Source organism: Microcaecilia unicolor, chromosome 11, assembly GCF_901765095.1.
Source record: "Microcaecilia unicolor chromosome 11, aMicUni1.1, whole genome shotgun sequence".
Classification (NCBI taxonomy): domain Eukaryota; kingdom Metazoa; phylum Chordata; class Amphibia; order Gymnophiona; family Siphonopidae; genus Microcaecilia; species Microcaecilia unicolor.
This window is the reverse complement of record NC_044041.1, coordinates 82,621,555-82,636,513: the sequence shown is the minus strand read 5'-3', so window position 1 is coordinate 82,636,513 and position 14,959 is coordinate 82,621,555. Positions and strand designations below refer to the sequence as shown.

Below are 14,959 nucleotides of genomic sequence, written 5' to 3'. Positions count from 1 at the left end.
TGCTTTCCTTCCTAACCAGAAAAAATCCGAGTCTCACCCACCGTTTATCTGATATTATTCTGACCTGAACGTTGCACCTACTAGTTTTGCAGCCTGATCATTGGAGACTTCAAGCCTGCATGAACCTCAGGACCCCTTTACTCTGTGTTGGGTGTTCTGAGGCCTGTCTCTTTTGCTATTTAAAATGTAAATGATGCACCGAATAGAGCAGAACTAGGCTAGATCTGTGCACCGTAGTATTAGTGGGCTCCGGGTCCTCCCGATGAAGTGACCAAGTGCTGGGAAAGTTAAGGTCGTCCAGACTATAAACTCCCCCATTACCGGCCCTCTACCCCCGCGCGCCGAGCGGAAACTGCAGCAACGCGCGCGATATCAGAAGGCGGTCTTATGTTTCGCGCGGCTTCTCTTTTAAGAGCGCCATTGACAGTACTGCTGGCACGCAATAGAGAGGGAGATCACGTGACGCAGTGAGTCCCACCCCCTGCCGCTGGCCGGGTTCGCTTTTGTGAAGACGCCAAGATGGCGGCGAGTAACTATTACGGTTTCCCGCACGGCGCTGCTACCGCCGCCGCCGCTCCTGCTCCGGTTCCTGCTCCGCAATACAGGTAAAGAGGCTGTAGCGGCGGCGGATGGAATCCATGCCGGTATAAAGTCCCTTTGGCGGATCCGGTGTTGCTTCCGCTCTTCCTTTACGCTTCTTTTTTCTTCCTCCGCTCCTCTCAGGGCCGAATCGGGTGGGAGCAATGCGTTTCCGGGGCCTCTAGTCAATAACAGGGCGCGAGGGAGCCGCATAGAACGGTGGGAGGGAGGAATAACGGTCGTGTCGTGATGCTGGGGACAGTGAGGAGCGGGCCTCAGGCGGAAGGGTGCAGAGCAACGGGTAAAGGAAACGCCCGCCTCCCCCCCTCTTCAAGACGGGAGGTGGCGTGGTAAACCTGCTTTAGTTGGGTGGAGAGGGGGGGATCGAATGAGGAGCCGCAGGCTGCCGAGGCCGCCCTGCGGGGGAGGGTACGGACGATCCAAGATGGCGGCCAAACGTGGGGCGCCGGCAGTCCGCGGCCGCGACCTGGCTGTCCTCCTTCCCCCCCCCCCCCCCCCCCCCAATTCTAGCATACCGACAGCATAGGTACCATTTGCTTTGCGTCTCTATCTCTTTTTTGAAGCACAAATACCACCAGGGCTTTGTGGCCTTGTTCTCTCCCAGTATTGCAAATGTAGGGTTTCTTGAGCTTTATGGAAAATAAAAAGATTAGTTCTGCATTGGCAGCTTATTTCCAATGTGTTTGCATGGATTAACGTGGCTTTATCTTCAGCAGTGGTACTTGAGTGTTAAGTAGGATTTGTGCTCTAATTTCTGTAGGTGTGTTGGGGAGGGTAAAACTGTCACTATATCACTTCTGGTAATAGGCATTCCAAAATTAAAATAAAAAATACTTCTCAGATTCATATTTGATCCCTGCCCCTAATGCAGTTATCATGGCTAAACTTGCTATGACAACTACACTACCACTTTTAAAGGATGACAGTTTTTCACTTGACTGAGCTACCTTGTTGCAAACCACTTGGTCACTCACTGATGGTGCTGCACGTTTACAGCTTGTTCATCTAAAAAGTTAACATGTACAATCACAATAAAATCAGGATTTTGCTAAAATTCAGTTGTGCTTATGAAATATAAAGCAAATGGTAGAGTTCAAATATTAGTTATTGAACTCTCAAACAATTCAAAGACTGCAGAGAGTATTTAAATTAGAAACTATTGATTATAAACCAATACCCTGAATCTCAGTTGCTAATTTGGCACATATCAATTATTTTTATATAAAAAATAGCCTCAAAAACCCAGGGTACCTTTAAATTAGGACACCAACTGTAATGGCTATCATCATTGGCTCCTCCACCACCCGAAAACACCTACAGAGTAAAAACTAACAAAATTTTTTAATGTTGGAAGAAAGTCTGTAGTAAAAAACGGAAGGAGAGGTGTTGACTATGACAAATTTTTGACATAAGTGCTCAAATGTCAACCATATATTTTAATTTTGAAATTGAAAAACTCATATCAATACTAAAGTATTAAGAAGATCTCAAAACAATAATTTTTTTTTGCTTAGCTTTTAAGTGGGAGTGAAAACCCTGACTATCTCACTATTATGATAGTGTAAAGTTCAAGCGTATTCTGGTTTTCAGTTTACTTCAATCCTCAACCGAATCTATAAATCGTCTCTTAAATCTGTATCTTTCAATTTCTCTCAGGACAAGAACAACGACTTCTTTTACTTAGCTTTAGGTAGAGGTGAAAACAACAACAATCCCACTGTTGCTATCAATAGTAAAAAAAAGTCCGAACGTGTTCTGATCTCCGATTGACTTCAATCCCCAACTGAATCTATATAACATCTCTCAAGGTATATCTCTTAATTTCTCGACGGTACAGGGACCCATCTGTTTTGCTGCTTCTTTAGGAGAAATTCAAAATAACAAATGTCTGTTTTTCATTTCAATCCTCGTGGATATATGGCTCAAAATGGCGCTTGTTTAAATAGGACGCCTTTGGAACTAGCTCCTCCCTGTAATGACATCATCACAGGTAACATCCGATCAATGAAAAATAGGTGTTCTCAATAGAATGCCTCCCATTCCAATTGTCCATTTAACCCTTTAGGAAAAACTGTTTGAAGGCGATAAATCCATCTCTGTTCTTTTTGATGTAAGAGTCGTGAAATATCTCCTCTTCTGCCATTCTCTATCATTTGTTCTATTATCATACACCGTAGTTGATTAAATGTATGACTTTTTAACACAATATGTAACTAGAGGCATATATAATTTCTATCGTAACAGTGGGTTAGTCAAGGTTTTCACTCCCACTTAAAAGCTAAGCAAAAGAAGTTGTTCTCGTTCTGACATATTCTTAATACTTTTAGTATTGATATGAGTTTTTCAAATTCAAAATTAAAATATATGGTTGACATTTGAGCACTTAGGTCAAAAATTTGTCATAGTCAACACCTCTCCTTCCGTTTTTTACTACAGACTTTTTCTTCCAACATTAAAAAATTCTGGAAGTTTTTACTCTGTAGGTGTTTTCGGGTGGTGGAGGAGCCAATGATGATAGCCATTACAGTTGGTGTCCTAATTTAAAGGTACCCTGCTTTTGAGGCTATTTTTTATATAAAAATAAATAATTGATATAAGTGCCAAATTAGCAACTGAGATTCAGGGTATTGGTTTATAAACAATAGTTTCTAAATGTTAGTTATTACAAGATTGTTCTTTGAAATGCATACTTCAGGAGTATAATGCAGATATGTAAGCATATATATATATATATATATATATATATATATATATATACAAGACAAAATGGAAATGTGGAGAAAGTTTATAGTTATATTTTCATTTAAAATAAAACCATTTATTTTTTTAATAGAAGTGCAAATAGATGTTACACTGTTAACATTCTTATAGTAGTTCTTAAAGTAGTCCTGATTTTGCTGTCTGTGAAATAACATATCAAAAGTAATATCAACTATTGTATGCATTACATTTGAAGATAATTAGTGTTTACTATTGGTTATTTCTGAGAGTTGTCTGCACTTAAATATTTTTAATTCTGAAATATAATTTTTTTTAATGGGGTTGCTTAAGTAAAATTTAAATCTTGTCGGACTTTTTTAGTTTTCAGGCAAACATGTCCATTAACAAATACAGTAAATGAATAAAGATGGCATAAATCAAAATGTTACTTGCACATAAACTGTGAAATGTTCCAGCAAAAGAATGGATCACATCCTCCCAACTGACACAGATAAAGCCATACATTATATATAGCAAGTAGTACTTGACGTATCCAAAACACCAAGGAAGCAGACTTTACCTCGTTAGACAGATGTGTGTCATTCTTGTTCTTTCCCCTGTGCATACACACCAAACAGCAAAGGACACATGGGCTTCCACATCTATGATGGCTTCCATGGCAGACCCTGAGCAGGGTGAGGTTGCCAACACACCACCCCTGGTCATCCCAAGACCACAAGGAGCTGCTGTGGGATTTGAACCTGGGCCTTGTTTCCAGCCCACTGCTCTTAGGCCACTTCTCTGCCCAAATTATAGAATAACAAATATTAAATGCTTGAATATTCAGATATGGGCTTTTTAGTAATAATTTAAATGAAATGCATTTTTTTAATGTTAAAGTGTAAAATCATAAAATTGCAACTGATGAAATTAGATTGCATTGTTGAGTTGCTATCAAGACAATGGAAACAAAAATATTAGATTTTTAGAACTTACAGTTCAGAATGCCTGGTGAATAAAATTGCACATGGGGCTTTTTTGCAAAGGTGCATAAGGGTCAAGTTGGCATAACTGCCTGGCTAGCGCGTGCGCCTGACAGTAATTCCGAGTTTGGTGTGCGCCAGAAACCTACAGTAGAAAATAAATTTCTATTGCGGGGGTGTTCCTGGCTGTAATCGGCAGTTGGCGTGCACTGGATGGTTACCATTCGGGTAATGTGTGAGCCCTTATGTTAAGTCAGTGGGTAGCTTTAAGGGCTCCGGCTGTAAATAGTTGCGCGCTGGTTTTCGTTTTGCTGCACATCCATTTCCCAGCCTCAACTCCCCCCCCCCCCTTTTTTTCCAGACACAGTGGAGACATGGTCCAGCTTGTGTCCAATACATGTGCTCACACTACCGCAGGCCACTTTTTGGCATGCCTTTGTAAATGGGTTCCTTAGGGTTCTATTTACTAAGCTTTGCTAGCTGCTTAATGGGAGAACTACTGCATGCTAGCAGTTAATGCAGCACCTTAATACACATAATTTCCAAGTTAATCACTCGCTGCAGAAGGGGGTGGAAAATGAGCCTTACACCTAACACAGAGGTAGTTACTGTACATTGACTGTTAACATGGGAAATAATGTGGAGCCATTAGTGTTTCCTCAGGAGGTGTAACTAACCTACATCACGTTACTTGCCATTTAGTTAACACTTTAAAATTTTTTCTCTGCCTTAAGAAAATGGGGAAATTGCTGAGTATGTCCCCAACAGTTAATACAGAGGCTGTTACTGGGCATGGATTTGGCAATTGCTACACAGTAACTGCGAAACTTTGCTACACTTAGGGGCCCTTGTACTAAAGCTTAGCACATGCTAAATGCTGCGTGTCCTGTTTTATACCTGTGGGTCACATGGCATGTAGTGCATGCTAAGCATTAGTAAAAGAGACCTTTAGTAAATAGGCCTTTTAGCACAAAAATATTGGAGTCTTTCTGAGTCCCTCATTTATGGAGCCAGCAGGTGCAATGGTTTTGCTGCAAGATTGCAAGTACTCGTGACATATAGATGTCCTTCCCCCACCTACTGCAGTGAACATCTTTCTATAAATACTTATGTTTCTTACCTAGGGATCATCTTTATATACTTGAATATGTAAGCTGTGCAAATCTTGTCACTTTAATGACAAAGGGCTCCTTTTACTGAGGTGCGATAATTGGTACATGTGGTGAATCCATTAGCGCACCTTAGTAAAAGGAGCCCAAAGAGTTTATGCTTGCTGAATTTTCCAGGACATTTTTATTTAATTCGTAAAGGTTATTGGGTTCGAGTAGAAAGACTCATGTATAACATAAGGATCTGTTCATCAGTTCTATATCTTCCTATTCTTTGTTTTATTTTGACTCAAGGTAGTTACTTCCAAATGGTAATATGGTAGGTGATGGCATATATGTTTAAACTCATTTTTATTAAAGAGATAACTAGACAATCCGGAAACATTTCCAAAAACAAGTCAAAACTCCAATCTTCTCAACTCTTCCCTATCTCCCCCAATATCCTCCTACTCCCCCCCACCACAAATCAAGACAATGACATCATGATTCCTGCAACATAAAGAATCTTAAATATTCAAAACTGATTTGTGTCAGCGGTGTTAGTGTAGACCAAAAAGGTTCCCAGACCATTTTAAATTGTTTCCCCTGCTTAGAGTCCAAGTACAATATTGCAAGCCTTTCATTATGCAGCAGTTGTATCATCAGATCTCCCGTGATGTAGTGTTGGTCGACCACTAGCAACTACAAAACCAGGATATTTTTCATTGCCATCAGCACTGCTCGTCGCAAGAACTGACACATTCCTTTTGGGAGCGGTAGAACACCACTAGGCTTGTTAAATAGCTACAGTGGTCCTACCAGCAATCTGTGGTGCCAAAATGAGGATATATGAACACCAAGGGTAGTCCATCATTCACATATCCACTGACAGTGCCAAAACATATGGCTTAAGTTTGCGCCGACATGATCACATTTAGTACAATGAGCATTCACTTAGTTTTGCTTGGAATGCACAATATGGTGAGTCCTAGAACTGAAATAAAAACTTGTACTGTAATTCCCAGTTGATTACTGTAGAAGAACTCAATTGTATATGGCGAACACAAAACTTAACACAATCCGCAGAAACTTTGTGTTGCAGATCTTCAGACCACTTGTGCACTAAGGAAGTATAATTAAGGGCCCGCTGCTTACTTTGCAAGGCTTTATGGTGACACTTAAGTGGCACGTGGAACTGGGAGTCTAAAGTTAAAGCCGATATGAGTGATTCTTGCAGCTCAGGCTCCAAATGTTGTTGATGCAAAGATGTGAATTTATGCCGCACTCACAAATATGTGAAAATATCCTGAGACTGTAAATTAAACTCTCTCAGGTCAGGAAAGCATTTTAATAAGCCCTCATCGTAAAGTTGGTAAATACAATGAATGCCATGAGTTAACCAATGCCCGGAAAGGCTCTTTTACTCCTCAAAGTCATAAAGGGAGATGCTGATGGGTTACAACCACAATACTTAAAAAAAAAAAAAAAAAAAAAACCACCATACTTTCTGAGCTGTCTTATAAATTTGCATATGATTGAAAGGACTGAACCAAAGGGACCATGGGTGCATGCAAAATATAGTTAAAATGACCTGGTCTAAGTAATGCAGTTTCCAAGGATGTGGCTGAGAAATTCGAATGACTACAAAACCAATCAGTATATTCAACATACCCAAACTGCCTTCCCCAAGTTTCCATGAAGCCATGACCTCGGTAATTGGGAGTCGAGCTCGCTTACTCTGCCACACAGATTTAGAATGGGCCTTATGTAGAATTTGTTCATCCCTCCTAAAAAAAAAAAGATACAAGTGCAACATTTGGAAGACATATAGAAGCATATTTTCAAAGCACTTAGCCTTCCAAAGTTCCATAGGTTTCTATGGAACTTTCCATATCATCAAGCAGATCAATCAATAGACTGGTGGGTTGTGTCCATCTACCAGCAGGTGGAGATACAGAGCAATTGTTTGCCTCTCTATATGTGGTCATGTGCTACCAGGAAATCCTCAGTAGTCTGTCTAGCAGGTGTGTGGTCACACGCAGCAGCTCTGGCTTGGTCTCCACGCCTGTTTACTTAGACTTTGTTGAGTACCTGAGGTTGAGGGCTCTTTGTGAGCAAGTGCAAACCTGGTGGTGCCAGGTCCCTTCTTTTCTCCCCCCTCCCGCTGGCTCCGTTAAAAAAAAAAAAGAAAAGCAATCTTGAAGCAGAAAAGATTTTACTTGCAACTGCTCATAATTCGTTGCAGCTCGGAGCAAGAAGCAGGTAATTTTACCTTTTCCTAGCGGGCAGGGGGTTCCCCAAACGTTTCCCTCGTGGATCATGGCGTCGGATGGTAAGGGCACGAAAAAGCGCTCCCCGGACCGCAATCGTGCGGCTAGTGGAGAGGCGCGGGGATCGGAGGCAGAGAAGCCCTTTTTTGGGCGCCCTTCCGGACTTTGCTGATTTAGCCAGTTTTTTTCTCTGCTGGGGCGTGGGCAGCTTTTCTCGCCTTAGGCGCCCATCCCCCGATGTCCGCCCTTCCGACATCGGCCGCCCATGCAGCTAGGATGGCCTCTGGTATGGCCGCCTTTGAGTTGGGCGGCGGTAAGAAGATGGCGAAGTTTAAGCGCCATGCTTTCTGCTTGGCTCCTTTGCGGAGTGACGCGCCGGATGCCATTTGGATGCGCAGTGCGCCTCTCCCCCGCTCTATGGAATGGAGGTTGAGAGTTCCTATAGGGCTGTGGCCCAGGTTGCAGAGGTGCACAGACAGGGGGGTTTCTCTCCCGAGTTTATTTTGTTGCTGCATCTGGCCCTTCAACTGCAAAACACTGCTCCTGCTCCCCTGTCATATATGGGGGAAGAGGCTTCCTTGATCAAGCGCCCTCGGGTGGATCTTCAGGTCTTGAGGGACTCTGTCTCCTCTGATGTTGATGAGGGCAGCGTTTCTGAGTTCTCCCAAAGGTCCCTTGGGGATTCTTTTGAGGAGGCTGATCCTCGCCCTGATGGGGGAGATGACCCCTCTGCTGCGCGGCTTTTTCGCTCAGAGGAATTGCCTAACCTGTTAGTTCAGGCTGTGAGCATCTTGAGTATTTCCTCTCTGGAGGAAGGCCCTCCTTCAGCCTTGGCGGGTTCCGCTATTATGTTGGGAACCAAGCGCCCTTCCAGGACCTTCCACATCAATGAAGCCATGAAAACTCTAATTTCGGCTCAATGGGATTCTCCAGAGGCGAGCCTCAAGGTAGCCAGGGCCATGACTCGTCTGTACCCTCTGCCAGAGGGTGAACAGGAGGCCTTGCGCTGGCCGGCAGTGGACTCTCTAATCACTGGGGTGACAAAAAAGACGGCTTTGCCGGTGGAAGGTGGCTCTGCCCTTAAGGATTCACAGGACAGGAAATTGGAAGCGGCCTTAAAGTTAGCCTTTGAGGTGGCCGCCTTGAGCTTGCAGGCCTCGGTGTGCGGCTCCTATGTGGCCAGGGCATGCCTGACGGTGGTGCAGCGGGCCTCCCCCTCGGATCCTTCCTTGAGGGCGGATTGGCCGGTCCTGGAGTCGAGCTTGGTTTACTTGGCAGACTTGCTGTATGATGTTTTGAGAGCCTCGGCTAAAGGTATGTCTCAGACAGTCTCTGCCCGTCTGGCTATGGCTTAAGCATTGGTCAGCTGACCATGCCTCCAAATCCCGCTTAGCCAAGTTGCCTTTTAAGGGCAGGCTGCTCTGCGGGGATGAGCTGGACAAGATCGTGACAGATCTCGGCAGTTCTAAAGGCAAGAGGTTGCTGGAGGTCAAGGCAAGGGCCAGCGGTGCTCGCCCTGGTTCCTCTAAGGACCATTTTCAAGAAGCCCATCGGTATCGCCCAGGCAAGTCTGGCTCCTCCTCCTTCAAGCAGAGGTTCTCCCCGAAGCAGCATTCCTTTCGCAGAGACCGCCGCTCAGGAGGTTCTTCCTCCGGTCCTCCCCCAGGGTCTCATACCCAATGACGGGGCCCTGGTCCATGACCCAGAGCAGATAGGAGGAAGGCTGTCCTCTTTTCTGGGCGAGTGGACCAGGGTAACTTCAGACGCTTGGGTTCTAGAAGTCATCAGAGACGGCTACAAGTTGGAGTTCTGTTGGCCCCTGAGAGATGGGTTCGTGAACTCTCCCTGCAAGTCTCCCCTCAAAGTGGCAGCAGTTCAGCAGACTCTGGACAACTTGCTCCACCTTGGGGCAGTGGTCCCAGTGCCCGTAGAGCAGTGTGGCACAGGACGTTACTCCATTTACTTTGTAATGCCAAAGAAAGGAGGCTCTTCTCGGCCTATTCTTGACCTCAAGGGAGTCAATCTGGCCTTGCGAATACGGCATTTCTGTATGGAGACTCCGCTCCGTGATTGCTGCGGTACAAGAAGGAGAATTCCTGGCATCCTTGGACATCAAGGAAGCTTATCTGCACATTCCCATCTGGCCGCCTCATCAGCGCTTCCTGCGCTTTGCAGTGCTGGGCTGGCACTTCCAGTTCAGAGCCCTCCCGTTCGGGTTGGCTACGGCTCCGCGGACCTTCTCCAAAGTGATGGTGGTCATTGCGGCTTATCTCCGCAAGGAAGGAGTGCAAGTCCATCCCTACCTGGACGACTGGCTGATTCGAGCTCCCTCCTTTGCAGAGTGTGGGAGAGTGACGGACAGGGTCATTGCTCTTCTGAGCTCCCTGGGATGGATCATCAACCGGGAGAAAAGTCAGCTGCGCCCGTCTCAGTCCCTGGAGTATCTGGGTGTTTGGTTCAACACCCAAGTGAGCAGAGTGTTCCTGCCGGACAACCGGAGCCTCAAGCTTCAGGCCCAGGTGGGCCAGTTCCTAGCCTCCTCAGCTCCTCAGGCTTGGGATTATGTGCAACTGTTGGGCTCCAAGACGGCCACAATAGAGGTAGTACTCTGGGCCAGGGCCCATATGAGACCACTACAGCACTCTCTTCTGCGGCGCTGGACTCCGGTTTCGGAGGATTATGCAGTTCGCCTTCCCCTGGACCCAGCGGTGAGAAGGGCGCTAAGTTGGTGACTGAGGTCAGACAAGTTGTCAGCCGGTATGCCTCTCACATCCCCAGAGTGGATTGTCGTTACGACAGATGCCTGCTTGACGGACTGGGGAGCCCACTGCCTAGGAAGGACAGCGCAGGGGATATGGTCGCCGGCAGAGGCGAAGTGGTCCATCAACCTCTTGGAACTTTGGGCCATTCGGTTGGCGCTTCAAGCGTTTCTTCAGGTACTGATACAGAAGCCGGTTCAATTCCTCTCAGACAATGCAGTGGCCTATGTCAATCGCCAGGGAGGTACCAGGAGCGCCCCCCTAGCCAGGGAGGCCATGAAGTTATGCCAGTGGGCAGAGGCGAATCTGGACCAGCTGTTGGCGGCTCACATTGCGGGAGTCCTGAATGTCGAGGCGGACTTTCTCAGTCGCCATACCTTGGATCCCGGAGAGTGGCAGCTGTCCTCCCGGGTGTTCTTGGAGATTACGAAGTGCTGGGGCATGCCGACCTTGGATCTGATGGCGACCTCGGCCAATTGCCAAGTGTCGCGGTTCTTCAGCAGAGGACGGGACACTCGATCTCTGGGGGTCGATGCTCTTCTCCAGCAGTGGCCGGTACAGAAGCTTCTGTACGTATTCCCGCCTTGGCCTATGCTGGGCAGAATTCTCGGCCGGGTGGTCCTGGTGGGTCCAGACTGGCCCAGACGCCCTTGGTATGCAGACCTGATCCGCGGGGCCTGTTACATCAGGGTCCCGTGGTGATGGAGGATCCTCCCCCTTTGGTCTTACGGCCTGGCTCTTGAGCGGAAGCGGCTGAAGAAGAAGGGCTTCTCGGACAAGGTTATCGCCACTATGCTGAGAGCATGGAAGCGCTCTACTTCTACGTATGCCAGGTTATGGCGTACCTTTGTATCATGGTGCGAGGCAGGATCCCTGACGCCCTTCACGGCGCCAATTGCTTCAGTGTTGGCATTCCTGCAAGAAGGTCTGGAGAAAGTCCTGTCGCTCAGCTCTCTTAAGGTCCAGGTAGCGGCTCTAGCTTGCTTCAGGAGTCGCCTGAAGGCTGCTTCCCTGGCTTCTCAGCCAGATGTGGTGCGTTTTCTCAAAGAGGTTAATCACCTACGCCCTCCTCTGCACTCGATAGTGCCTATGTGGGATCTCAATCTGATGCTGTGGGCCTTGCAGAAGCCGCCCTTTGAGCCATTATCGCGGCTGTCTCTGAAGGACCTGACATTGAAAGCGGTCTTTTTGGTGGCAGTCGCTTCAGCCAGGAGGGCTTCCGAGCTCCAGGCGCTCTCGTGTAGAGAGCAGTTCCTGCGGTTCACGGAGGCAGGAGTGTCTATTCGCCCAGTGCCTTCCTTCCTGCCCAAGATTGTTTCTCGCTTCCATGTGAATCAGCAGCTTTGTCTACCCTCCTTTTGTAAGGAGGATTATTCAGAGGAGTATTGTGCTCTCAGATGCCCGGATGTTAGATACTTTGAAGTGACCAATGATTTCCGGAATTTGGATTACCTCTTCGTGCTGTTCGTGGGCCCCCCTAGGGGTCTGCAGGCATCTAAACCTACCGTGGCACGATGGGTCAAGGAAACGATTGTGGCGGCTTATGTGGCCGCAGGGAAGGTGCCGCCTATCCAGCTGAAGGCTCATTCTACTAGAGCACAGGCGGCTTCGATGGCAGAGTCCAGGTCAGTTTCCTTGAGGAGATTTGCAGATCGGCGACTTGGGCGTCTGCTCATACCTTCTCACGGCATTATCACTTGGATGTGGCAGCACGGGCCGAGGCCCAGTTTGGGGCTTCAGTGTTGCGTTCTGGGATTTCCATGTCCTGCGCTGGGTGAGTACTGCTTGGGCGGTGGTTGTGTGGCGGAGTGTCCCTTTGTGGGTGTAATTCTCTCTGTTTGGTGATTCCTGCGGATGGAGCTTTGATATCGATTATACTGAGGATTTCCTGGTAGCACATGACCACATATAGAGAGGCAAAAGATTGCTCTCTATCTCCACCTGCTGGTAGATGGACACAACCCACCAGTCTATGGATTGATCTGCTATGATTAATGGAAAGAAAATTATCAGGTATGATACATAATTTTACCTTGGAAGGCTAAGTGCTTTGAAAATATGCCTCATAGCCACTTAGATACCCATATCATGGTGTATAAGTTAACATTACCAACCGTAGATATCTGAAACATTTGCCATATCTGGAGTGTAGCTGTCATATATGACAACAGAGGCTATACATTTACTGCATAAAGGTGGGAAAGATCTGTGGGTATAACAAATCCCACATACTTGAGCTGTCCCTCTGCCCAAGTTAGAGGAAATGTGCCCAACCAGGCTTCTCTCATGTGTCCATGGAGAGGCATAGCCTCTGACTTCAGACAATTCAAATGAAAGCCAGAAAATTATCTGTCTTAATGCTTGAGTTAATGATTCTGAGGTTCAGTGAACATCAGTAAGAGGTCATCTGCAAAAGCTATTAATTTCACTATATGATCACTCCTGCTTACACTATGGATCAGATTATCTAAGTGTAAAGTACGCAACAGCTCTCGATAGAACAATAATAAGAGTGAAAGTGGGCACCCCTGCCTCATGTCGTTACTAATGGAAAAAGGACGGGTCTTGACTCCATTGACAAAGAAGCTGCCGGGTTGAAGTAGTGCCCACAGCGTTATCATAAAACATTACAACATGCAATCCCACATATTGTAATGTGATAAACATGAATCGCCAGTTGACCAAGTCAAATTCCTTTTCTGCATCTAATCCTACTACATAGTAACATAGTAGGTGACGGCAGAAAAAGACCTGTACGGTCCATCCAGTCTGCCCAACAAGATAAACTCATATGCGCTACTTTATACATATACCTGACCTTGATTTGTATCTACCATTTTCAGGGCACAGACCGTAGAAGTTGACCAGTACTAGCCCCGCCTCCCAACCACTGGCGCTGCCACCCAATATCCGCTAAGTTTCTGAGGATCTATTCCTTCTGAACAGGATTCCGTTATGTTTATCCCACGCATTTCTGAATTCCGTTACCGTTTTCACTTCCGTGGGAGAGCATTCCAAGCATCCACCACTCTGTGAAAAAATACTTCCTGACATTTTTCCTGAGTCTGCCCCCCTTCAACCTCATTTCATGTCCTCTAGTTCATTTGCGGATTAATACCTTTCAAATATTTGAACATCTGTATCATATCACCCCTGTTTCTCCTTTCCTCCAGGGTATACATGTTCAGGTCAGCAAGTCTCTCATACATTTTGTAATGCAAATCCCATACTATTTTGTAGATTTTCTTTGCGCCGCTTCAATTTTATTACATCCTTAGCAAGATACGGCCTCCAAAACTGAACACAATACTCCAGGTGGGGCCTCACCAACGACCTGTACAGGGGCATCAACACCTCCTTTCTTCTGCTGGTCACACCTCTATGTATACAGCCTAGCAACCTTCTGGCTACGGCCACTGCCTTGTCACACTGTTTCGTCGCCTTCAGATCCTCAGATACTATCACACCAAAATCCCTCTCCCCGTCTGTACATATCAGACTCTCACCGTCTAACGCATATGTCTTCTGTGGATTTCTATTCCTTAAGTGCATCACTTTGCATTTCTTCACATTGATTTTTAATTGCCAAACATTAGACCATTCTTCTAGCTTCTGCAGACTTTTTTTCATCTTTTCCACTCCCTCCGGGGTGTCCACACCGTTACAAATCTTGGTGTCATCCGCAAAAAAGGCGAACTTTGCCTTCTAACCCTTCGGCAATGTCACTCACAAATATATTGAACAGAATCGGCTCCAGCACCGATCCCTGAGGCACTCCACTACTTACCTTTCCCTCATCCGAGCGAATTCCATTTACCACCACCCTCTGACGTCTGTCCGTCAACCAGTTCCTAATCCAGTTCACCACGTCGGGTCCTATCTTCAGCCTGTCCAGTTTATTCCAGAGCCTCCTGTGGGGTACCGTGTCAAAAGCTTTGCTGAAATCTAAGTAGATTACGTGTATAGCACGTCCGTGATTCAGTTCTCCGGTCACCTAGTCAAAGAATTCAATGAGATTCATTTGGCACAATTTACCTTTGGTAAAACCATGTTATCTTGGATCTTGCAACTTATTGGCTTCCAGGAAATTCGCTATCCTTTCCTTCAGCATCGCTTCCATTACTTTTCCAATAACCGAAGTGAGGCTTACCAGCCTTTAGTTTCCATCCGCTGTTCTCCAATCCCACGGAACCTCTCCCGTCTCAAAGGATTTATTAAACAAATCTTTAAGAGGACCCGCCAGAACCTCTCTGAGCTCCCTCAATATCCTGGGGTGGATCCCGTCCAGTCCCATGGCTTTGGCCACCTTTTAGATTTTCAAGTTGTTCATACACATTTGCTTCCGTGAATGGTGCTAAATCCGCTCCATTCTCATCGGTGTCAGAAAGAAGCTGGTGTGACATAGCCAACAAGACCCTTCTTGCATGTAGGACAGACTACCTTCCATGCACAAAGCACACCTGATCTTCCCCTAAAACATCTGGGAGGATCAAAGAAAGCTGATCTGCTTGGGACAGGGTCTTTAAATCAATGTTAATTAATAAGATGGGCCTTTATTA

At 46.1% G+C, this 14,959-nt stretch overlaps 1 protein-coding gene across 2 annotated transcripts in view; it reads left to right on the top strand.

Annotated features, from left to right (window-relative positions):
- Positions 1-478: 478 nt before the first annotated feature.
- The window catches only part of ZFR2 (zinc finger RNA binding protein 2), a 324,672-nt gene continuing 310,191 nt past the window's right edge, over positions 479-14,959 (top strand). For both annotated transcript variants that reach the window (XM_030220048.1, XM_030220047.1), the window contains exon 1: positions 479-605. In XM_030220048.1, the coding sequence (XP_030075908.1) occupies positions 520-605 (86 nt within the window). In that variant the 5' untranslated portion in view covers positions 479-519. The remainder of the gene's footprint in view (positions 606-14,959) is intronic.